The sequence below is a fragment of the Puma concolor genome, chromosome A2 (assembly GCF_028749965.1).
Source record: "Puma concolor isolate L17-30 chromosome A2, mPumCon1.1.hap2, whole genome shotgun sequence".
NCBI classification, from domain to species: Eukaryota; Metazoa; Chordata; class Mammalia; order Carnivora; family Felidae; genus Puma; species Puma concolor.
The window spans coordinates 119882472-119906963 of NC_141668.1; the positions used below are offsets into that span (position 1 = coordinate 119882472).

At 48.0% G+C, this 24492-nt stretch overlaps 1 protein-coding gene across 1 annotated transcript in view; it reads left to right on the top strand.

Moving 5' to 3' along the window:
* Positions 1 to 21004, top strand: part of LHFPL4 (LHFPL tetraspan subfamily member 4) — a 32670-nt gene extending 11666 nt beyond the window's left edge. The window contains exons 3-4 of the mRNA XM_086697506.1: positions 14454 to 14690; positions 17220 to 21004. Coding sequence (XP_086553632.1) covers positions 14454 to 14690; positions 17220 to 17320 — 338 coding nt within the window. The 3' untranslated portion in view covers positions 17321 to 21004. The remainder of the gene's footprint in view (positions 1 to 14453; positions 14691 to 17219) is intronic.
* The last annotated feature ends 3488 nt before the right edge of the window (positions 21005 to 24492 follow it).

A 24492-nucleotide genomic window follows, 5' to 3' on the forward strand; every position in this document is an offset into this window, starting at 1 on the left:
CTTAAAAATAAAATGTCAAGAAAAAGAGAACTTTTGTATATTAAGAAAGTTAGCTCTTCATGATAAGAGTTACAAATATTGTTCCCAGTTGATCTTTTTACTTTGTCTATGAATGTTTTCTTTACCATAAGATTTTTTTTTTTTTTCAACATAATCATACTGTTGGTTCCATCCTGGGTTTAGTGTGATACCTAGACAGCCTTGAAGTGTTTTGAGCAGGGGGGAAACATATCACATCCGGCTGTGGGTAGAGGGACTGAAGACCATTTGGAGGGGTCCAGAGGACAAGAGCTGAAATATTCTTTTCCTGAAAGCCTCCTATTTGTGTCATTTTCTTTTCATTCCCATTTTATGTTATTCATCATTACCAACCTTACTTTAATCCCAGAGAAGTTTAATGGTGTAATGAGAGCCCTGGACCAGGAGTCTGTGCCTGACACATAGTAGGTGCTTAACAAGTGCCTGTAAATGAATGAATGATGACATCTGATTGAAGTCCTATTCCACCATCCACTCCTTTGGAGGCAGCATATTCAGTGATTGGACAACCTGAATTTGAATGCTAAATATGGCATTACCAACTAAGTGTCTTTAGGAAGGTTACACAATTTCTGAGTCTTAGTTTTCCTCATCTATAAAATAGGGATAATAATAGTAACTATCTCAAGGGGCTGTTGAAGGGTTGACTGTGAATACTGTATGGACCTGGGCACAAAGGAGACCCTCAGGAACTGTTAGCAATTGTTATTAGCTGGTGTGTGATTTCAGTCAAAACACTTTGGCTCCAACATTCCATTTTCTGTGCTAGAACACAGGGGGAAAGATTGAAAACTGGGAAGAATTAGAATATAAGTCTGAAGAAGCAGGTAGGGCTGGCTATGGAGAGCTTCCCAAGTTGGGCTAGGACTTTGGGTCCTATCCTTATGTGATGGGCATTCACTTTTAGGCCTGAGAGTCACCAGCGCCACATGTGGGTGTAGAAAGATGACTGGGGTGGCTGCTGCAGGGATGGACCAGATGGAGGCTTGATGAGGGCAAGGAGCCCATGGTCCTGGTGAAAGGTGCTGAGGCAGCAGGGAGACAGGAGGAAGAGGACAGGAGACCTATTTAGGAGATCAGTGGCTGTGCTGGAGTGAGGACAAAGCAGGTGGTACAGATGATTCCAGGTTTCCTTCTTGGGTGATTGGATCTCTGGACTGACATTCCCAAACATGCAGGAGGAAGATCACATCAGTTTGGGAAATGTTGAATTTACAGACCCTATGGGATGTGCAAGAGGAAAAGTCTCACAAGCAATTGGATATTTGGGCCTGGAGCCTAGGGGAGAGATCTCAGGTGGAGACTGAGATGTGAGGCATCCTCAAATGAGTCTGAGGGTGGGTGAAATTACCCCAGGAAGAATGTGCAGGGAGAAGAGGAGAGCCTAGCAGCAGATTGAAAAGAAGCCAGAAATGGAGGCTTGGAGAGAAGAGCCAGAGCAGCTGCTGAGATTAGCAACTGAGACACTGAGAAGGATGGCCTCGAGAAAGGATGCCTGCCTGGAGGAGCCAGAGGGGGACGGAGAAGGGATGGAACCACCTGGGAGGGCCTGGTCCGAACTAGAGGGAGAGGAGACTTTGGACCAAACCCAAGAGAAGATGTGGCTGAGCTGAGCCAGGGCAATGGGGGATGCATGGGTGGGTGGGTTCAAAGGTTATTAAAAGGCCATGTGCTTGGTGCAGTCTGGGCCTGGTGTGGGTGGTGAAGTAAATACTCTTCCCAAATGATTACCCCACAAAGTGATGGGGGTCCATCTCTCTGTAACAGTTTCTGTGACACCAGATACAATTATTGGTCTTCTCATTTAAAAAAATTTTTATTTTAATTCGAGTGTAGTTAACATACAGTACAATACTGGTTTCAGGGGTACAATATAGTGATTCAGCCGTTGCATACATTACTCTGTGCTCATCAAGACAAGTGTGCTCTTAATCCCTTTCACCTATTTCACCCATCCCCCCACCCACTATTATTTGTCTTCTTACTAGTTCCCCTACTACCCTGTAGTGTCCTCAAGATCAGGAACCAGGAGCTGGGGACTGAATTTCAGAGGAAGAGAGTGTCCCAGGAAGAGGGAATGGTCAGTACAAAGGCCTCTATGTGGGGCTGAACCTGACTTGTTTTAAGGGACAGAAAGGAGGCCAGTGAGGCTGGAGTTTAGGGCATGGAAGCCTAATGGCTCCAAGGAAGGTGGGTGAGCCTACCTCAGTGCTTTCTTCTGAGTGCTTCTGGGGAGCTTGCAGAGGGCACTGAGCAGGGGAGTGGCACCTTCCATTTCTGAAAGTTCACTGTGGATGCTGAGTGGAGAGCAGCTGCTGATGAGATAAGTGTGGGAGCTGAGAACTTAGTTAGGAGGCCCCAGTGGTCATCTAGTTAGGAGGGGGTCATGGCAGGTTGGACAGATGGTTGTAGTAGAGGTGGAGAGAAGTCAGATCCTGGATAGTTTTGGAGATCAAGGCAGTCGACCTTGGGAATGGGTTGCATGTGGGGGTGAGGGGAAGGGTGGGGTCAGGTGCCTCCTAGCATCTGGGTGTTGGATGGGAGATGGTGAGCCCAGTCACAGGAGTCCTGAGCCCCAGCATATCGGGCTGATAGAGGCACTAAGGTTGGGCCTCGATCTACACAAATCCAGTGGGTTGGAGCTGACCTGTAGGAACTGACTGTTACAGTCTCGCTTGTCTTGGGGGAGCAGAACCAGTGCTCAGACTTAGGAGCAGGGACCTGTAGACACCCTCACCCTCCTTCCCTTGGAGGGTCAGCCTGTCAGAGGTTGTTGCCACTGGTCATGACTGCACCGGGCACTGGGGAAGCAATTCATTGGAGTGCTGGGATCTCAATGCGTATGCAAACTCTTCACTGGGCTCCTCTCAGCTCCAAATGCAGCCTGATCCTTTTCTAAACCTGAAGGAGGGACTCACAGGCAATGCAAGCAGCTGGCCATGTGTTCTATGCTGGATTGCTGCTCTGTGTTCCTCCCCTTTCCTAAGACCTTTACTGCTTTGTAAAGTCATCACTGTTCTTTGTAGAAAAACTGGGGACTATAGATGAACAAAACTACATCTGTAATCTCACGCTCCCAGCAGCATTCTTTTTTTTTTTTTTTACTTTCTATAATTTATTTATTTTTTATAATTTACATCCAATTTAGTTAGCACATGGTGCAATAATGATTTCAGAAGTAGATTCCTTAAGCCCCTTACCCATTTAGCCCATCCCCCCACCCACAACCCCTCCAGCAACCCTCTGTTTGTTCTCTATATTTAAGAGTCTCTTATGTTTTGTCCCCCCTCCCTGTTTTTATATTCTTTTTGCTTCCCTTCCCTTATGTTTATCTGTTTTGTATCTTAAAGTCCTCGTATGAGTGAAGTCATAGGATATTTGTCTTTCTCTAATTTCGCTTAGCATAATACCCTCTAGTTCCATTCATGTAGTTGCAAATGGCAAGATTTCATTCTTTTGATTGCTGAGTAATACTCCATTGTATATATATGTATATATCACATCTTCTTTATCCATTCATCCATCGATGGACATTTGGGCTCTTTCCATATTTTGGCTATTGTTGATAGTGCTGCTATAAACATTGGGGCGTCCCTTCGAAACAGCATACCTGTATCCCTTGGATAAATACCTAGTAGTGCAATTCCGGGGTCATAGGGTAGTTCTATTTTTAATTTTTTGAGGAAACTCCATACTGTTTTCCAGAGTGGCTGCACCAGTTTGCATTCCCACCAACGATGCAAAAGAGACCCTCTTTCTCCGCATCCTCGCCAACATCTGTTGTTGCCTGAGTTGTTAATGTTAGACATTCTGACAGGTGTGAGGTGGTATCTCAATGTAGTTTTGATTTGTGTTTCCCAGATGATGAGTGATGTTGAGCATTTTTTCATGTGTCGGTTGGCCGTCTGGATGTCTTCTTTGGAGAAGTGTCTATTCATGTCTTTTGCTCATTTCTTCACTTGATTATTTGTGTTTTGGGTGTTGAGTTGGATAAGCTCTCTATAGATTTTGGATATTAACCCTTTCTCTGATATGTCGTTTGCAAACATCTTCTCCCATTCCATTGGTTGCCTTTTAGTTTTGCTGATTGTTTAGAAGCAGTCATTCTTAACTGCTTGGCCTACACTCATAAGACTATAGAGTACTCATTATGAGCAGGCTCTGGAGCCAGACTCTCTGGGTTCAGCCTTTTGCTGGCTGTTTTTGCAACTTACCAGTTGTGTGACTTTGGATAACTTAGATAACCTCTCTGTGTCTCAGTGTCCTCCTCTGGGAAAAGAAAATAATAATGCAGATTGTTGTGCAGATTAAATGATCTAAGGTGTGTAAAGTACTATAGTGTCTGCCACGGTAAATTCTATATAACTATTTGCTGTAGCTATGTAACTATTTTTTCCCAAAGTGAAATTATAGTGCATTAATTTCTACAGCCTCTGGAAACCTAACATATCGTAAGTATTTTCTGTATCATTAAGTCTTCTTCAATAGCTGCCTGAGCAAATTTATATTAAAGTTTCATAGCTAAGTGGTATTCCATGTTATGAAAGAGCTATATTCCCATATTGCTGGAAAATAAGTTGCTTCTTTCTTTCTGTTCTTCCTTTATTATTTCTCCCTCTCCTCCTCTTCTCTCTCTTATAGGTAACCACATGATGGACATCCTTGTAGCTAAAACTTAGGGCATATCCATGAGGGTTTTCTTAGGATAAATTCCCAGAAATTGGCAAGCTCAGTCCAAAGGGGTTTAGAGATTTTCATTTTTATGTTTTTGTGACTAACCCATTATTTCTGAGAGTTACATTTGGGCTGTGCATTGCCATTTTTGTTGCTTTCATTATTTCATTGCAAGTGAGTGAGAATCTCTGGCAATAGTCACCTACTAGTAGACAGCTCCTGCCCACCTTACGGCTTCAGTGGGTCACTCTTTCACATGGCTCTGAATCCAAAATGTGCAGCAGGTTGTCAGTACAATGTCTCCCTCCCCTCCTGTCCTCCAGACACTCAGTTCCCCTCCCTAGAAGTAACCAAGTCTGGTGCGTGAGTTTTCACAGTTCGTGAGATCGAGCTCCGCATCCAGCTCTGTGCTGACAGCGTGGAGCCTACTAGGGATTCTCTCTCTCCCCCTCCCTCTCTCTGCCCCTCCTAGACTCATGCTTTCTCTCTCTCTCTCTCAAAATAAATAAACTTAAAAAAAAGTAATCAAGGTTATCAGTGTCTTGTAAACTCTTCCAGAAATATTTATGTCCATGGAAGAACACACACACACACACACACACACACACACACACACACACACTCTTTCCCCACTCCTTAGAGAATACTAGCTTCGTGCCACATACATTGCTCTGGACTTTGTCTTTCACTTAGCACACCCACATGCCATCCCACATCAGCACACCAAGGCTTCCTTTGTCCCTTTCAGGACTACGTGGCGTGCCATTGCACAGATGTGCTCTGTCTAACCTGTGGTTTGTTGGTGGGCATTTAGGTTCTTTCTTCTGTTTACTTATGACACATTACATATGTAGCCTTTTTTAAAGTTGGCTTTTATTGAAGTATAACATGTTTAGAGAAAAGCACAAAAATCGTTACCTCTGCGGCTCAGAGAATTTGCACAAAGTGAACGTGCCTGTGGAAATAGCATACAGACCAGCAACCTGATGCCCCCTTCAGTCACTACCCAAAGGTAATCACTATCCTGAGTTTTCATCCTAGAGGTTAGTTTTGCCTGTTTTTGAACTGTATATGAATGGAATCACACTTTTTCTCAGCCGTATGGCTCTCAGATGTAGCAACTTGATGCTCACAGCATTTGTTCCTCCTCGGGCAAGGTCTTGCTCTGGTGAGAGTCCCCCCCACTGCCTTGCAGAGGCGTCCTCCGGCTGTGTGCTGACGAGGTCTGGGGGGAGCAAGCTCTCCGGTGTCTCCTCCTATAGGGGTGCTAATCCCATCATGAGACCTCACCAAACCCTAATCACCTCCAAATACCATCCCACTGGGGGTTAGGGCTTCAACATATGAATTTTGTAGGGACATAATTCAGTCTATAGCAAGACTCTGTGGAGTCTGCCTAGGGACAAAAAGCCCTGGGGACATCCTGTCTGACCCCTCAGTAAAGGGTAACAGCTGTGGCATGTCAGGCATGGCGCGGGCAGCTGAGCGAAAACAGAGGCCTCTCGGGAGTGCCCAGCTCAGCGAATGTCCCTGGAGGATGGTGTAACAGTGTTATAATGAAATGCTATTAAAATAGCTAAGCATAAAATGCATCATTAAAAAGCTTTACATAAAGGCACATTTACAGCACAAGCTTTAAAGGAAATAAACACCTGAGTGTATCGTATATTTTCTCTCATTAATTCTTCACTACTTTTGGTCTCACCCATGTTTAATTCCCAAATTCAAGTATCATCCTTCCCTTTAACTCTCTTTTAGTTTCTTAATTATTTTTTAAAAACTTAAGAGGATTTCATGGTCTGGCATAGATGGATAAGGATTGTCCGTAATAATATAGTTTTTGTTATGTGCAGATGTTAGACACTTTCACCAGTATAGGAGGGCACAGAATGAAGAGTGTCCCCCTCTCCACCCCCCCCAGGCCACATCTCCGAGGCATCCATCATTAAATTACTTCTGTATACTTCTAGAAATGTTTATAGATATGCAAGTTTATATGTGTATTCTTTGAAAAATCAATATTTTTATTCATTCATTTAATCTTTTAAAGTTTGTTTATTTTGAGAAAGTTGGGGGTGGGGGTGGGACAGAGAAGGGGAGAGGGAGAGAGAATCCCAAGCAGCAGGCTCCACACTGTCAGTGTAGAGCCTGACGTGGGTCTCGAGCCCATGAACCTCCAGATCATGACCTGAGCTGTAATTGAGTCGGATGCTTAACTGACTGAGGCACTGAGGTGCCCAGATGATGTTTTTAAATTTCACGAGTAATACATGAATATTCACTCCGTGAAAAGCTGAAACATTACATAAAGGCTAAAGTCCTCACGCCCTCCCTGCCCAGAAGCCACCACTCTTATAAATTTAATTTCCATTTCCCCTAGATCTTTTTCTGTGCACATACATGTCCGTGAGATAAATATATCATGTCATTTTTGTGTTGCCCCTACTTACTTTCTTCCTCTCTCTCCCTCTCACTCTCTCATGGTAAAATACACATAACATAAAATGTACCATTTTAACCGTTTTTTAACTGCACAATTCCATGGTGTTAAGGACATTCACCATGCCGTGAACCACATCCATCTCTCTCTTCCAGAACTCTTTTTCATCTTGCAAAACTGAATCTCTGTTCCCTTTAAACACTAACCCCCCATACCCCTCCCCCAGCCCCTGGCAACCACCTTCCTACTTTCTGTCTCTGTTAATTTGACTCCTCTAGGGACAGCATATAAGTGGAAGCCTACAGTATTTGTCTTTCTGTGACTAGTACATTTCACTGAACATAATGTCCTCACGGTTCCTCCATGTTATAGCGTGTGTCAGAATTTCCTTCCTTTTAAAGGCTGAATAACATCCCACTGTGTGTAGGGACTGCCCCCTGCCTTTTTGAAACAAGAGGGAACATGCCTATGTGTGGCTGTCTACCTGCTAATGTATTGGAGAGGAGAGGTGGTTCAGAGTATGCACCCCAGCTCTGCTATCTCTAGCTGTGTGACCTTGGGCACATCACTTAACCTTTTGGGGCCTGTTTCTTCATCTATACAAATGGGGATAACAATTCATTCATAAACATAGAGCAGTTAGAACAGTGCCTGAAACACTATGTGCTTGACTTTTTAAAATGACAATTGCTAGGGTGCCTGGCTGGCTCAGTGGGTAGAACATGTGACTCTTGATCTCAGGGCCGTGAGTTCCAGCCCCATGTGGGGCATGGAGCCTACTTAAAATTACACTTCAACTGTTTGTTGCAGCAGACATCACGTGTCAGAAAGCTTCCTGTGTCAGTCCTCACAGCTGCTCATTCCTTCTACCTGTTCTACCTTGTAAGAAGGTACATACATCCTTCTTGGGGCGCCTGGGTGGCTCAGTCGGTTAAGCCTCCGACTTTGGCTCAGGTCACAATCTCATAGTTCATGAGTTTGAGCCCCACATTGGGCTCTGTGCTAACAGCCCAGAACCTGAAGCCTGCTTCCAGTTCTGTGTCTCCCTCTCTCTGCCCCTCCACTGCCCACACTCTGTCTCTCTCTCAAAAATAAATAAACACTAAAAAAAAAAAAAAAAAAAAAAAGGTACATCCTTCTTAAAGCCATAGATGGGATTATACTATACATTGTAATGTGAACCTTGATTTTTAAAATTTCTTAATATATCTTAGAAGGTTTTAGGGGCGCCTGGGTGGCGCAGTCAGTTAAGCGTCCGACTTCAGCCAGGTCACGATCTCGCGGTCCGTGAGTTCGAGCCCCGCGTCAGGCTCTGGGCTGATGGCTCGGAGCCTGGAGCCTGTTTCCGATTCTGTGTCTCCCTCTCTCTCTGCCCCTCCCCCATTCATGCTCTGTCTCTCTCTGTCCCAAAAATAAATAAAAAACGTTGAAAAAAAAATTAAAAAAAAAAAAGAAGGTTTTCCATGGCAGTGTATACAATTGTTCTCCACTTATTTAAATAGCTTTGCAGTATTCCATGGCATGGATATACCAGCCTTTATTTAATCAGTTCCCTCTTAATAGACATTGCAGTCCTTTGTTATAAAGATGGCGGTGCAGTGAATATACCCCATACACACCCTCTGTGTACATGCACAAGCTCAGCCATAGGGTACATTTTTGAGTCAGGGATAAGTGCATGTATGATTCTTATAGATACTGCCATGTTGTTCTCCAAGCAGAGTAGATGTCCCACTTTACACGCTACGAACAATGAGACATACCCCCATTACAGGGATGATGGTGACCACCCAATATACGTTGTGGCCTTAAGAAGTAAATACCACCATCCCTATGATGACACAACAGAGGTTCAGAGAGGTGAAGTGACTTGCCCAAGGACACACAATTAAAAAGCTGTTCTCCCAATACATATATGTGATACAAACTTTAAAAGGAATAACACATTATTATAACAGTTAGGACTAAATTTGGCTGCATGTGATAGGAAAACCCAAAATAATTGTGGTCTAATGACCCAAGGTTCAGTCTCTTATATAAAACAAATGCCCAAGAGTTAGACAGTCCAGGGCTGGTATTGAAGCTCTGCTTCACCACTCTTGGGTAAGGCCCTTGTCCTCATAGTTGAAGATGGTTGCTAGAGCCCTAGCCATCACCTCTGCATTCCAGGCAGCAGGATGGAGGAATGGGTGAAGAAAAAGGGGCAAAGAGCACATTCTAGCAAGCTTACAAATCTGTTTATATAAAGTTATTTTCCGTGAAGACACATAGCACATCTGCATGCATTTTTACCTACTCATGTGGCCTAGTCATGTAGCTGCAAAGGAAGCTGGAAGCTTTATTTTTCAACGTTTATTTATTTTTGGGACAGAGAGAGACAGAGCATGAACGGGGGAGGGGCAGAGAGAGAGGGAGACACAGAATCAGAAACAGGCTCCAGGCTCTGAGCCATCAGCCCAGAGCCTGACGCGGGGCTCGAACTCACGGACCGCGAGATCGTGACCTGGCTGAAGTCGGACGCTTAACCGACTGCGCCACCCAGGCGCCCCTGGAAGCTTTATTTTTGATGGTCAAGTTCTCAGCAAAAAACTGGGGGTTATAATAGTAAGGAAGAGGGATGAACAGATATAGTAGCAAAGTACTAGTCTCTGTCATGATTATGTGTAAAAATTAAGCTAATCACCTTCCACAGGCAGTGACTGTTCACCGTTCTTGACTATCTGGAAAAAGGCTTATCTCTTTTGTCCAGATTTTTTTTCCACTTCCCCAAGAGTTGCCATGACCTGTCCCCACTTCACCAGTAATAATTTGTACACCTCTTCTCACCTGCCAGTTGATTCTCACAAAAGTGCTAGGAAATAAGTGGGGTGGATGTCATGATCCCATTTTACAGATGAAGAAACCAAGGCCCAGAGTGGTAAACCAACTTTGCCTAAAGCAACATAGTGAAGAATGGAGTTCAGCTTCCTTTTGAGGCCATGCAAGGTGGGCAGTGTCTCATGGCTTCAAGGAGAAAGGCTCAGTTTGGTGCTAGTATTTCCTTAATTCCTCACACACTATTAAACCTCTTAAACAGAGAGAAAATGCTCAGAGCATTTGGCAGGCAAAAGTATCCAGCTAGGATCTAAGAACATTGTTTTGGTTTCATTATATTTATAGTTTCCTTCTATTTGTGGCAAATGATCCTGGTTTCCTTTTCTATGATAGTGATATAAAGCTTACTTTTTAAGTAAATGCCTCTAAGTTAAAAAGTGAGGCTATTAAAAGAAAAATGTTAAGTAAAGACCTGTCTGGGTTTAAATACAGATCCCACCACTGACTAGCTCTGTGTCATGAGATATGATACGTGGTTCCTCTGAACCTGTTTTCTCATCTATAAAATGAGGATCATGATTTTCCCTACCTTATAGATTTGTAATAGCATTAAACAAGATCATGGTGTCAGGAGCTCTGCACCCTGGCATGTAGTTAAGCACTCAATGCTCTTTGTTAACATTATTATCATATTATGAATATTCATATTATTAATTTTGTCACAACACTTTCTGGCTGCTTGGAGCAGGGGAAGTCAGTGGACTGAAGGGTAATGGATAGAGATTCCCCATCAGAGGGCCCCTTCCCTATACTAGTGGTTCTCAGCCAGGGACAGGTTGGCGCCCCCCCCCCCCATCCCCCCCAGGGGATATTTGGTAATATCTGGAGATGTTTTTTATGATGACAGCAGGGGTGGGGTGTGGGGTGGGGGGAGATGTGCCACATCCCACAAGGCACAGGACAGCCCCCCATCATGAAATATTATCAGGTCAAATGTCAAAAATGCTTCCTTTGAGAAGCCCTACCCCACATGGCACCCCACACCTGTGTGTGTGATTCAAAGCAGCCGGCTCATTATTTCCAAAAGAGACTCGAACTCAGACTCCAAAGACTTCAGCCTCAGTTTCCTCATTCAGCACATGGGGATGAAACCTGCCTTACCTGGAGTCATTCTATCTCCTGAAGGTTGAAACTCTTTGTCACTTCCTTGTTTTAGGCTGTCCCTAGTGGTCTTTTTCTCTCTTCCCCCAGGTCCAGGGAAGCCATCTGATTGGTTTTTCTCCGTTTGCTTGACTTCTGGGTGTTTCCCATTCCCTGAGCAGCCTTGGGCGCCCCATAGCCACCACCTACAACGCTGCAGAACAGAGAAGGCAGAGAGAGTGGGTTAGAGATGGAGAGGTCCACCCCCTCCCTCTCCCAGCATCCTGTTATTCTGGGTCTCCACCCCGAGTCTGCTTCCTTGCAAGCACTCCTTGACATGCATAAGTATTCTGTTTGTGTACTGACTTGATTTTATTTCTCCCACACACCTCTTCTGAGGACCACGCCTCCAGGGGCCCCAGCATCCTGCACAATGTCCGGCACGTTACTGGCCCTTGGGATTTACGTGTGCAGTGTTCGAAGGGAGAGCCGGAGGGAGGAAAGGGCCAGGTGCTAGATCCAGAGAAGGAAGAGAAGCGAGAAAAGGATGAGAGAAGAGGAGGGCTGATGAAAGAATGTTAAATGCAGAGAGATCTAACCAGACAAGGGGAGAGGGAGGGTCGAGGCCGACCCTTGAGCGCGATGCAGACATGCCCGAGAGACAGTAGCAGAACAAGAGACAGATGCAGAACAAGAAAGATGAAAGGGTGGACAAGAGAAAGGAATGGGGAGGCACGCGACTGAGAGAGGCACGTGGGCGGTGAGAGCGAGAGCGTGCGGGCTCAGGGCCACGGGAAGGAAAGTCCTTGAGGGCTGAGCGCGGAGCTGCCAAAGGGAGAGGCCCGCCCTGCGAGCCCGGCGGTGCTGCGGGGAGCTCCGGGTGCGGGTGCCGTCTCCATGGAAACGGCGACGCTCTGGGCTGGAGAGGAAATGCGGCCTGTGGGGAGGGGAAACGGAGGGGCTGGGTGGACTTGGCCCATGCCCAGGCTCTTTTCGTCACCCCCAGCCTTTCGCTGAGGAGGCGGGAGCGCGCCTCCTGGGCCGGAGCCCTCAGATACCCAGTGCGCTCCTTCGCTCTCCTTCCCCGACCCCGGCGTTCGAACCTCCTCTCGTCTCCGACAGGGGCCTAGAGGGCCTTGCAAAATATCTGGGATATTTGGGGAGGTGGGCGGGTGGACCTTCTCCGTAGGCTCCTCCTCTCCTCCCTCCCAAGCGCTCAGTCCTGGGCCTTCTCTGTATCCAGAACTCCAGTCCCAGGGATTAACCTGCCCACAGCTCCCAAGTTTACATCTCCAGCACCGATTTCCCCCTGAGCTTACCTCTCCATTTGGGTGGCCAAAGTGCATCTTCGAACTTGTGGGATTCTTTAGCTCCCCCAAGCTCATTCTCACCCCAGGGCTTCTTGCATTTGCCGTCTCCCTTTGCCAAGAACCCTTTTCGCAGCAGGTAAGCGACTCGCGGTACTCTAGCTGCGACTCATCTTGGAGCAGGCAAGCACGGGGAGAGGGGACACAGCCCTAAATTTGTGTGTGGTCGCGGTGCTGTGGGGGAGACCTGCATCAGGACGAGGAGCACAACCTAGGGATGTGGGGAGTACTGTCGTGTCACAGGAGGACGGAGGAAGGCTACAGGAGGCAAAACCTTAGAGCGAGGGGCCCCGGCGCACTGGTAGACGGGAGTCTGGAGCCTATTGAGCACTTCCTTGAACGATAGGTGAGGGAGACACGTGACAAAGCTGAGGGCGTCCTCCCCACCCTGGGGACTAGATGGGCCTCTGGGACAGTGGGCAGCACTGACCACCACCCTCTCTTTGTCATCACTGTCTTCTAAAACCCAGGTTAAGCACCCCATGGGCCTGGTGTGGAACCTTCAGGTCTCAGACACAGTAACCTTGTTGCTGGTGGGACTGTCGAACACCGAGAGGGCAACATCAAGCCGCAGACACAGTCACAAGTCACAAGGCTAGCTGCTCACACCGCATGGCAGGAGTGGAAGGTCACAGCCCTCGGTTGCTTACTGAGCCTGGTTGGCTCTCTTTGGCTGTGTGGGGCTTGTGCTGTTTGGCTCAGACTTAGGTCCCACCAACTAGGCTGGGCACTGCAAAGAGCCTACCCAGACAGACTATTTGGGTTTGGATTGGCAGAGGTGGGTCACTAAACACTGGTGAGTGGATGCCAAGGTGGGGAACCAGCAGGGGCCTATTTCCGTAGAAGCCTCTTCTTGGCCTCTCCCTGTTTCCCCTCCTCCACCACCTGAAACTAAGCTCCCTGCTCCCCAATAATTTCCTTATTTATGTGACTATTCTTTTTATCATTATGACTAGTTTTGTTGATAGTAATAATAACATTTAACATTTATCTGGGATTTACTATGTCAAGCATTTACATTTGCTGCCTCCTGTAATCTTTGCAATGACTTGGATGCCATCATTAGCCGCATTTTACAGATGAGAAAATAGGCTCATGGGTGAAGGAACTGGCCTAAGTTCCCACATCTAGAAAAGACGTGAGTAAGGATTTGAGCCCCAGGCCTGTAATGTCTTTGCTCTCACAGAGAGCAAAGAGTTTTTCAGTAGTTTCCCCCGCCTAACTGCAAACTCTGTGAGGCTGGAGTGCAAGCAATGCCCCCATCCCCTGCCCAGTCTAGTGCCTGCACACGCGGGGCCCTCAGTGAGAAAATGCCGGGGACTGAGTGTCTTACACACCTGACTTCCTTTAATTCTCACCACCACCCTGTTCAGTAGTGCTGTTATTTCCATGACACAGACACAGACAGGTGGCATCCCCAAGGTTGTACACCCAGTAAGTGAAAGAACTTACCCCAGTCTTTTCTTTGAGAGCAGCACTCAACTGCATGAATGAGAACGTAGGTCCAGCATCTTGAAGGAAAGGGAATGGCGCTCAATAAATGTTTGTTGAATGAATGACAAAAATAAAGAACGAGGAGGATGGGAGGGGGTAAGCATGGTCAGGATGCTAAAGGGAGCTGAAGCAGCTGAGCGTGAGTTACTATTTTCTTGTATTTGCACCAAGGCTTCCTGGAGGAGTTGATTTGATGGGGGCATTATGGGTCCCGGAAAGCTTCTGCTCCCCGAGGCAGGAGGCCATCTCAGACCCTAAAGTTTCTGGAACGCACAGAAGTGGTTAACAGGCTCTTGGGTTGACGGGAGGGGGGGTTGGTGCGCGGGGGCGGAGGTGGGGGGATGGAGGTGGGGTAGGGGGTGAGGGGGTGGGGCTGCGCAGCCCAGCCTGGAGGGCTGTGGTGGTCCTCTGCCTCTGGGGAGTACTCAACCCCTTCTCTCTTCCTCCCTGACCATGGCGGTGTGCCCGGCCTCGCGTCCCCTCAGCTCTGTGCCTTGTGCTGGGCTGCATGATCTTCCCCGACGGCTGGGACGCCGAGACGATCCGGGACATGTGCGGGGCCAAGACCGGGAAGTACTCCCTGGGGGACTGTTCAGTGCGCTGGGCGTACATCCTGGCCATCATCGGCATCCTCAACGCCCTCATCCTCTCCTTCCTCGCCTTCGTGCTGGGCAACCGGCAAACAGACCTGCTGCAGGAGGAGCTCAAGCAGGAGAACAAAGGCGAGTGCGCTTGGGGCTGGTGGTGGGGCCCAGAGGTGTCACAGAGTACTCAGACAAAACCAGAGCTGGAAAGGGTGCAGGCAGTGAAAGCCATTTGACGTTATTCCTCAAATCCCAACATTTGCATGCCTGTGACCCAGCAGACCCAACCAGGAGTATAAACCCATGAGAAATCTGCTTGGACGGTCTTAGCAGCAGTTTCAAATAGCAAACTACTGAAAACAATGGCCATTGACAGGAGGATGGATGGATAAATGGCGATATATTCATATTACGGAATAGTGCATAATGAATGAAAACACTTTAGTTATAAGTAACAGAATGGACACATCCTGGAAACATAATATTGAGAAATAGAGGGAAAAAAATCGAGTTCCAGAAGATGACAGAATGATATTTTTATGGAGCTCAATAAAAAAACCAAGAGACACGAAATAATGTGTGGCTTAATAATAAATATGTTTATGGTAGTACTGTATATATTTTTTTAAGCAAAGAAACAATAAATACAGAAGATAGGATGATAGTTATCTGTGGTTGGGATAGAAGAGGGGAGGCCAGGAGCATGAGATGTGGGTGTGTAGGCATGTACAAATTATTGGCGATCACAGTTCTTTCATGGTGAGCCCACACAGGTGTTTGTATACGTAGTATATTACATATCAACTTTTGTATGTATCAAGTAACACTGAAATACAGTAAAGAAAAAATTGACACATGAGGCCAGAGGCTCAGTGCTAACCACTGTTATCAGATGTTTATGCATATATGTACATAACATATGTTGTATGTCCCTTTATAAAATATATAGTAGTGTTATGTGCTAATATAACACAGGATAGGCATCATCCTAAACAAATCCCTTGCTTCTTGTGCCCAACCCTAGAGCATATCTGAAAGATCTTTCTTTATCCTTTTATGGAGAACCCTTTATATCCAGTGCTTAGCATTACATCAGATGGAGGAACTGTAATTTCTTAACCATTCTCCTTTTAGGGACTGGTAGAGAGGTTTCAAGGATTTTACCATCACTGACAATGCTAGGCTAGACATCTTTGTGCCTTGTTATATACAATGTTTTCTGGGTGCTTTTTCAGAAGTGGAGTTGCACACTTACAATTGTAATGGCAGTGCCAGATTACTCTCCAAAGAAGGGTTGGTCTTCTGAGCCAGGAGCCTACCCTGCCCCTGGAGCAAGGGGCCAGGGGGCGAGGGGGTGGAGGGTGGGCAGGGATGACACCAGTGGACAGACACCCGTCTGTCTGCATGTGCGTTCCCTGCAGTGAGAAATAGGACTAGTAGTTTTCACAGTCGCACCCTGCATGTTACATTAGCATGTGCTGGGTGTATATTTAGCACTCTCCATTAATTATATTCCTCTCTTGGAGTCTCTCACCTATAAAATGGGGTTAATGGCAGTGAAGCTTATTATCTCATCTGGCAGGAGGCAGGTTAGTTTGGTGGTGGAACCCTTGGACTGAAGGCAGACCGTCTGTGTGGGAAGCAGGTTGATCAAAGAAATGGCTTCATGTCCTTGAGCCTTAGTTTCCTGAACTTCATAAAATGAGGGTGGTGGAAATAGTACCACCTTACAGGGCTGTCTTGTGAAGAAGAAAGATTATGTCTATTAAGGGGCACTTGATGAATACTCAGAAAAAACTGTCACTGCTCAAGACTCCCCATCAAGCAGACATCATGGCCACCATTTTACAAATGAGAAAGGTGAGTCCCCAGGGAGGTGCAGTTAACTTGCCCAAGGTCACCGAAGCAGTGCAGCTAGGATTTGAACCCAGGTCCAAATTCAAAGGCCAGACTCTTCCCTGCTGCCTGCTTCCTTTTCGGGGGCCCTCCTGGGCTGCTAAAACCTGTCTGTGAGCCCCCGTCCCTGGAGACCCTGACACCTGGTGGTTTCTGTGCTCTTGGTGTGAGGTCAGGGCCTGCCCTCTGGTGGCAGCTTCCAGAAGTGCATGACAAAGAGCCACGGCCTTTCTGAAGAAGGGGTCTGGGGGTGCAATTGGGTGAGACGGGCCCAGCCAGCGTCCTCTCCTCCTCCCCAAAGCGCCCTATTCTCAATGCTAAGAATGATGTGAAGGAGCCCCAGTTTGCCTTCCCTCAGCCTCTGTGGGTCTCCATCCCTCCAGTTCAGTTCTGAGACAGACTTCTGGGACAAAAGTAAAAAATAAAATACATTGCTATCATTTCCAGCATTTACTAGGCACTAAACATTGTGAAAAAGCCCTTAGCTATAATTATTTATGTCTTTTTCACCCCTCAGAATCACCCTGTGAAGGAGGCTATTATGACCATTGTATAGATGAGGAAATTGAGACTCAGAGGGGTCAAATGGCTCAAGATCATCCAGCTAGGCAGAGGCCTGGCTGGGATTTCACAGCCTGTGCAGGTCACTTCCCTGCCCAGCTTTGCCCACCCCACCTGAGAAGTGGCCGAGGGGAGCCCCAATGCCCTGGCAGTCTCTGACTTTCTCCAATTCTCTCTCTCTCTCTCTCTCTCTCTCTCTCTCTCTCATAGATTTTGTGGGCTCTACAGTAAGCTCTGTGTTGCGGCCAGGGGGTGATGTCTCCGGATGGGGAGTCCTCCCCTGTCCCGTCGCTCACTCACAGGGACCCTGAGGGCCAGGATCACAGCCCAGGAATTGACCTGTCCTCAGCTTCTCCCGTTGCCTGCCCTCTCATCCCTTCATTCAAGCTCCAGGGGAAGACCCCATCGAGGACTGACTTCTCATCTGCTACCTGCCTGTAGCTCCAGGCTTTGAAGAGATCGGGGCTGGGATGCAGTGTGGGGGGAGGGCCTGATTCTGCTCTTCCCTCAACTGACCTAAGGGAGCTGGAGCCCCGGGCCCTTGGGCTTCTCCTTTCCTCCCTAGCCTGGCCTGGGGACCCTGCAGAGTCTCCAGGGGAAGAGACGCCGTGGTTCCAGTTCCCCAGGCCCCCTCAGTCTGGAGGGCTGCTGCCTGGCTGTATCCTTGCCTCCTCTGGTCCCTGCCTCCTGCAGAAACTTATTCAAGACACTGGCCTAGGGTGGACCAGACTTTTTCCTATTTTTTTCTCCTCCGATGATGGTTCCATCATATCATTACAGAGCTCCAGGCGCCACCAGCCTCCCTGGGGCCTCTCTGCCACCCGCTCCAGCCTGTTCTCACCTCTCCCAAAGAGGTCTGAGCTGCACTGAGGGAGAAAGCACAGGGCCTCCCTGTCAACAGCTGACTGGGGCCCTGGGCAGCCCAGAGACTGAGGACAGACAGGCTCTGGAGGCAGTAGGAGGGGGTGCTTGGACTCCTGTCTTGGTGGCATCTGATCATGGCAGCTGGGGCTGGAAGGGGCTCAACCTGGGGCTGGCCCGGCCTCCTCTCTGCTGGGGTGTCTCACCAGTGACTGGACCCTTGACCCCAGCCTGTTTTGTACAGCACAGACTTCTTGGCCCTGTTGTCAGGGCTGGGGGTTTGGGAGGGGGGCCCGAGAGTGGGGAATTAGGGGATACATCACCCCTCTGCCCCTTCTCATGCCCCCAGCCCAGGCATCTGCCAAGGGCAGAGACTGTCTTGCCTCTTTGATACTTTTTCTGCATAACTTGAACTTGCAGGTCACCTCTGAACAGGGTACCCCCTGTCCCCATCCCCAGGCCTTGTAACCCTATCCCTACCTCCACTTCCTCCCCTTGCCCACCTCTCGCCTTGCGGTATGCCCAGGGTCTGCAGCCCAATGGGCAGTGCTTGGAGCTGAGGCATGAGTGTGTGTGTGTGTGTGTGTGTGTGTGTGTGTGTATGTGTGCGCGCGTGCATGTGTGTGACAGCGTGAGTGTATGTGTGCACGCGCGTATGTGTGTGTGTAAGTATGTGTGGCGGGGGGCAGATGGGGAGTCTTCTCTCTCCTTCCCCTCCTAATGGGGGGGCGTCTCCTTTCCCTTTGGCCGGGAGCAAGTGAGGGAGACTCCAGGTGTTTCTAAACTCCCCTCGCTGCCTGGTGGACCTGGCAGGCAGTAGAGCCATCTGGCCTGGGGCATGGACAGCCCCTTTCAGCTCCCAGTTCAGGTGGCAGGTTGGTTTCATCTAGTGTGCCTACTACTGTCTTCAGGTACCGGGAGGAAGTACTGGTCCACTGTGTAGCAGGAGCACGAGGCCTCTGCAGGTTCAGTGGGGAAGCTTGTCATCACTTCCTATCCGGGTCTCAACCAAAGGAGGGGAGAAAAGCAGCGAGTGCCATGTATTTGCCAATCTTGTGTTCATTTCCATAGGACTTGGGCCTGAGAGGGTTTCCGAGACAGACCCTAGAAATCCTCTGCCTGAGACCCCCATCTGGACCCTAATTGGAGTCAGATGCTGGGTCCTGGTAGGATTCCTGAAACCTGGAACTTACCAAGTCTTGACCTTCCACCCTCTCCACCGACTCCCCCATCCTGGGCAAACACCTTTCGTCTGGTGCTCTGGCTCCAGCCCCATGCTCCCCTCTCCTGCTCCCCCAGGGCTCTACCTGCAGTGTGGGGCTCTACACCTGGGGCCTGTGCTAAATGGGAGGGTCTGGGGAGCCTCATGGGAGGCAGTGGGGGGCAGAAGTGAGTTCCTTAAAGATCCAAACCAAAGCCCAGTGTTGGCAGGCTACAGGGTGGGTGGGCAGGAGCCAGTATCTGGGAAGGGGGAGAGATGGGAGAGAGCAGAATGAGAGAGGGGAGAGAAGAGGTGGAGAGGCAGAGAAATGGGGAAAGGAGAGATGAAGAGTGTAGGGGAGAGGGGACCCTGATGCAGAGAGCCTGGAGGTAGTGGGGAGGTGGCCAGGAAGATGGAGAAGGAATAGGGACAGGGAAGGAGGCAAATGGAGAGGTGAGGTGTGGACAGCACACTGGAGTGCAGGGGGATGGCATGAGGAGGAGAGGAGGGTAATGGGGGCAGGACAATGAGGAACAGGAGTGGCTGCTGTGTGTGCACTGTGTGCAGGGCTCCTGTTCCCCCAAGGGGACTGCTGGGGGAGTGTGGGGGCAATGGAGCCCTGTTGTGGGAGGGGGGGGATGTTAGAACCGCCCCTCAGAGGCTGAGGCTACTGCCCACCTCTTTGGGGCAGGGGCATCACTGGAGTGGGTTAGTGGGAGGGAAGAGGGATGCCAATCCCTTTGAGGTGGGGTCTGAGTGCCTCCAAGTCACCATGCGTCCAGCCAGCTGCCACCTTGCTGAGGAAGGGGCTACCCAGAGATGCACCTAGGAGTGTGGGTGGGGTTAGGAAAGCAGGGTTGGGCAGGTGAAGGAGTGTCAGGGGAACACAGGGAAGGGAAAGAGGCTGGAGTGGGCACCAAACCATAGCCCCATCCCTCAGGCTTCAGCACAGGTGGGAGCAGAGTGAGGAAAATGCTTCAGGCAGGGGCCCCATGTGAGGCTGAAGTACCATCACCCTGTGGCCCAGATGGCTCTCTGGGGGCAAGGAAGCCATCCTGGACACGGGGAGGTTTGTGGTTTGCCCTCAGCCAAGGCAGGCAAATTGACTTTTCCCTTTGGGAGGAGATGAATACAGAGATCCCACCTCAGTGTGGCCCCTGGGACTCTTGCTTCTTTAAAGAAGTTGACCTTTGAGTGGCCCATGGAGGCACTCCTCCCCCGAGTTGTGACTGGATGAGAGGGGTCTGGCACTAATAGGTTGTCTTTGCTGTGTGGTCTGGGGACTTTCAGAAGAGGCCAAAGCAGCCACAACATGGAGGTGGTTGAGAGCACTGGTTGGTCAAGTCCTTCTGGATCTCTAGGATGTGAAAACTTTCCTGTTTGGGAACCAGTACCCCCTCAGGAAAACATGGTTTTCCTGAGGGGTTGAGGACCATGGGTAGGATTGATTCTTTTCAGGCCTGAACTAGCCAAGCTGAGAACTTTTAGACAAGGCTGTAGGGAAATTCCTTGGCCTTCTTGAGATTCCTGCTTGGGCACAGGGAAGTCAGCTTTCTCCAGCTTCCAGTGTGATTGAGACAGGGGAACCCTCTCTTCGGAGAAGCTGGGACCTTCCCAGCACAAGAAACTTGCGCAGGTCCCTGCCTGGCTGAGGGCTAGCCTTCGGGTGGGCATGGAGTTTCCTGAGAAGGGAATGAGGGGGATAGTCCTTCCCAGAGCTCTGACCAGCAGATCTCAGGGGCCTGTGCTGTGTGTCATTAGGATAGCTTGGTGTTGTCTACACCCCATTAGTAAGTTCTGTCTGAATGTGTCCTCGCTGTTCATCGTCCAGTTTGGTAACATTTATTTCAGTCCTGACCCCTTCTGCTGCTGCTGGATTTGAGCTTCAGTGCAGGTGGAATGATGTTCAAATAAAGAAACACTTTATATCACCCATGCTGGTTTCTTCTTCTCTGAGTTGGCCCCCAGGGGATCAAGACGGGTGAGATTCTACCCTTTGTACCAGTTGGCTGCATATTAATGGAGCTACACTGTGGCTTAACAAGAGTTTATTTTCCTTTCACATTAAGTCTGGAGATAGCCAGACCATGACCAATATGGCCTGCAGCATTATCAGGAACCCAGGCTCCTTGCCTTTCTGTGCTGCCATTTTCAATCCTGGCTTCCAGTTTCAAGGACACCTCATGGCCCAATATGGCTGCTGGAGCTCTAGTCATTTGGCCACATTTCATTTGACAGAGACTTCTAGAAATCCCATAGGATGGGATGTACCTAGCTGAAATGTAATCCTTTAATGGGCACATGCCATGCCAAATAAAACTGTGGTTCTGTTTCCAAGGAGAAAGGAGACATAGATGGAGCAGGCAGTTAGAAGTCTCTACACAGTGCTGGTTGACTGCATAGGTTTGATTTTGGACTTAGGACTCTGACGAGGGCAAACATGACTCCACCCTTTTCTGCCTGTGTGCCCTGGACGGGTCCCTTTGCCTCTTTCTAAATCCCCACTACATAAATGGAATTGATGACAGTGATCTCAGGGGATTGTAAGGAACAAATGAGGGAACGTGAGTTGCTTCACAGCATCTGGCACATTGTAACATGTCCCATGTGGCAGCTACATTTATTATAATTTGTGCCCTTGGAAACTGAGTCTTCAATACATTTTGGGCACTTAGTATAGTCTAAGCACTTAAAGAACAAAAAAGAGACCCTACATTAAGTGTCAATCTGATTGGGGAGATGAACATGTAAAAATGATGTAAAATGTGGCAGGTTCAGGGTATTGTGGGTGCCCTGGGTAGGGACACCTTAAATGGCATTTGGTGGGGTGGGTAGAGCAGGAGACCGTTTCACAGGAGGATGAATAGGAGTTAGGCAGGCAAGGGTCAGGAAAGCCATTCATGAGAGAGAAGGCAGCTTGAGGAAAGAGCTGGGTAAGAAACAGAATGGTATGTGCAGAGCACTAAAAGCAGTTGGCAATGCTGAACTATAAAGTGCAAGCAGGGAGGGTCAGAGATTAGTCTGGAGACAGGTTCAGAGCAATGGGGAACCAGGGAGGATTTCAGCCAGAGACGGGCATGATTAATTTTGCATTTCAGGAAGATCACTCTGGTTGCCCTGTTAGGGAGCCAAGTTAGAGGAAGACAATTTTAATGAAAGGGAAATCAGAAATCTTGCCTGGGTGCCTGGGTGGCTCAGTCAGTTAAGTGTCCAGTTCTTGATTTCAGCTCAGGTCATGATCTCACAGTTTGTGGGACTGAGCCTGTGTTGGGCTCCACACTGACAGGATGGAGCTTGCTTGGGATTCTCTCTCTCTCTCTGTCTCTCTCTCTCTCTCTCTCTCTGTCTCTCTTTTCCTCTGCCCCTCTCCTGCTCATGTGTCCTCTCTAAGTAAAAAAAGAAAAGAAAAGAAAAAGAAAGAAAAAGTCTGGCTTAAAACAAGGTGAACAAGGTGGTGGCAGTGAGTCTGCTGAGAGGTGAGAATTTTGCTATTTAGGAAGTAGAACAGACACTTGGTAGCTCATTGATTGACAGTGGGGTAAGAGAGTGGCACCAAGGATAATGGATACATTTTTTGCTTGGGGGACAAGAAAGAATTTTCAGTATAACACCAGAACAAGATGACCAATTCAGTTAGAGACTTGCTAAGCTTAATAAGCATGTGGGGAGTGCCTTGTTGGCTCAGTTGGTGGAGTGTGTGACTCTTGATCTCAGGGTTGTAAGTTTGAGACCCATGTTGGTTGTAGAGATTACTTAAACAAATACATAGAAAAAGAAAATTAAAAAAAAAAAAAGCATGCAGGACATCACAGTGGAGTTGTCCAATAGTCAGTTGACTGGGATGGATTTGGGAGCTCAAGAGACAGATCTGGGCCAGAAGCATGAGCATACAGATAATGGTTGAAATGTAAAGCAGAGATGCCTTTGCTCAGGGCGACTGTGTTGTGTGAAGAGCACAGGGCTATGAAGTGAATGCTGGAAAACACCAACACATAAAGGTCAGAGGAATGGATGTCCAAAAGGAGAGAACAAAGGAAGAATCAGAGCTGTGAGGAAGATCATGAAAGTGTGTTATGGAAACCAAGGATTTCAAGTTCAAGGGAAAGTTCAACTGGAGCCAAGAAGTTCAGAATTAGGGACTGAAAAATGTGCCTACTGGATTTGGAAGCAAGGACACCATTGTTGAATTTCAGGATGTGGAATCTTTCTTTATATGAAACAGTTGTGAATGTTCCTAGATCATGGCCAGTAAGAGGGTTTTTTTTTTTTTTTTTTTTTTTTTTTTTTTTAAGTTTATTTGGAGAGAGAGGTGAGAGAGAGAGAACAGGGGAGGGGCAAAGAGAGAATCCCACACAGGCTTCACACTGTCAGCATAGAGCCTGATGTGGGGATTGTACTCATGAACTGTGAGATCATGACCTGAGCTGAAATCAAGAGCTGGTCACTTAAGACTAAGCCACGCACGTGCCCCATGGCCAGTAAGAGTTTAACGGTAAAGAGAGAATGACTGAGAAGAGACAAGAAAGCCTTTTTTGGGGGAGAGGGAAGTACAAGATTGAGGGAGCTCTTGCCTGATAGTATCCATTTTCTCAATGAAGCAGGAGGCAAGACTGTCCACTGAGAGGAGGGTTAGGGAGCAGTGGGGTTGAAGAAGTGGTGAAAGTTTGGAACAGTTTCTACAGGAGCTGTCAAAGGACCACAAAACTGATGGATGACCATGAATTTATGGAGACATCAACCAACAGGAGGGCAGGCACAGAGAAGGCTGACTGTAGACTGGTAGGTAGGTGCCAGGTAAGCAGAGTGTCCTAAAAGAGTGTTTCACTTCTACGATGAGATCCAGGTTGCTTACAGAAAGACAGCCTGTGATGGGACAGATAGACGGAGAAAATAAGGGACTAAAGTTTATGTGAAAGAGCTGGAAGGAGAGGAAATTGTGGTTAGAAACCTGGGTGCTTGACCTGAATATTCTAATTCTTAAAGACAGCTTTGAGATGTGAGGCACTGGGTAGGAGGTCTACCCAAATGGTGGGAATAGTGGCAGAAATTGGGGTGCAGATGAGCCAAAGTTGTCTGTCCAAGAGCCAAAGGGAGTGGTGAAGGCTAAAATAGAAAGAAACTCCAAGCACAATAACCAGGTGTTGTGTGCATCAGTGGAGCAAGAATTTTTACCTGAAGGACAAGATGTATTTGGGAACATTTGGAGAGAACCTTCAGGCAAGAAGATGTGAGGAAGAGGAGTCTCCACTTATTAAAAATTTTTTAAAATGTTTTTATTTATTTTTGAGAGAGAGAGAGAGAGAGCGCGTGCGCACAAGTGGGGGTGGGGGCAGAGAGAGAGGGAGACCACAGAATCTGAAGCAGGCTCCAGGCTCTGAGCTGTTAGCACAGAGCCCGATGTGAGGCTCTAACTTGTGAGCT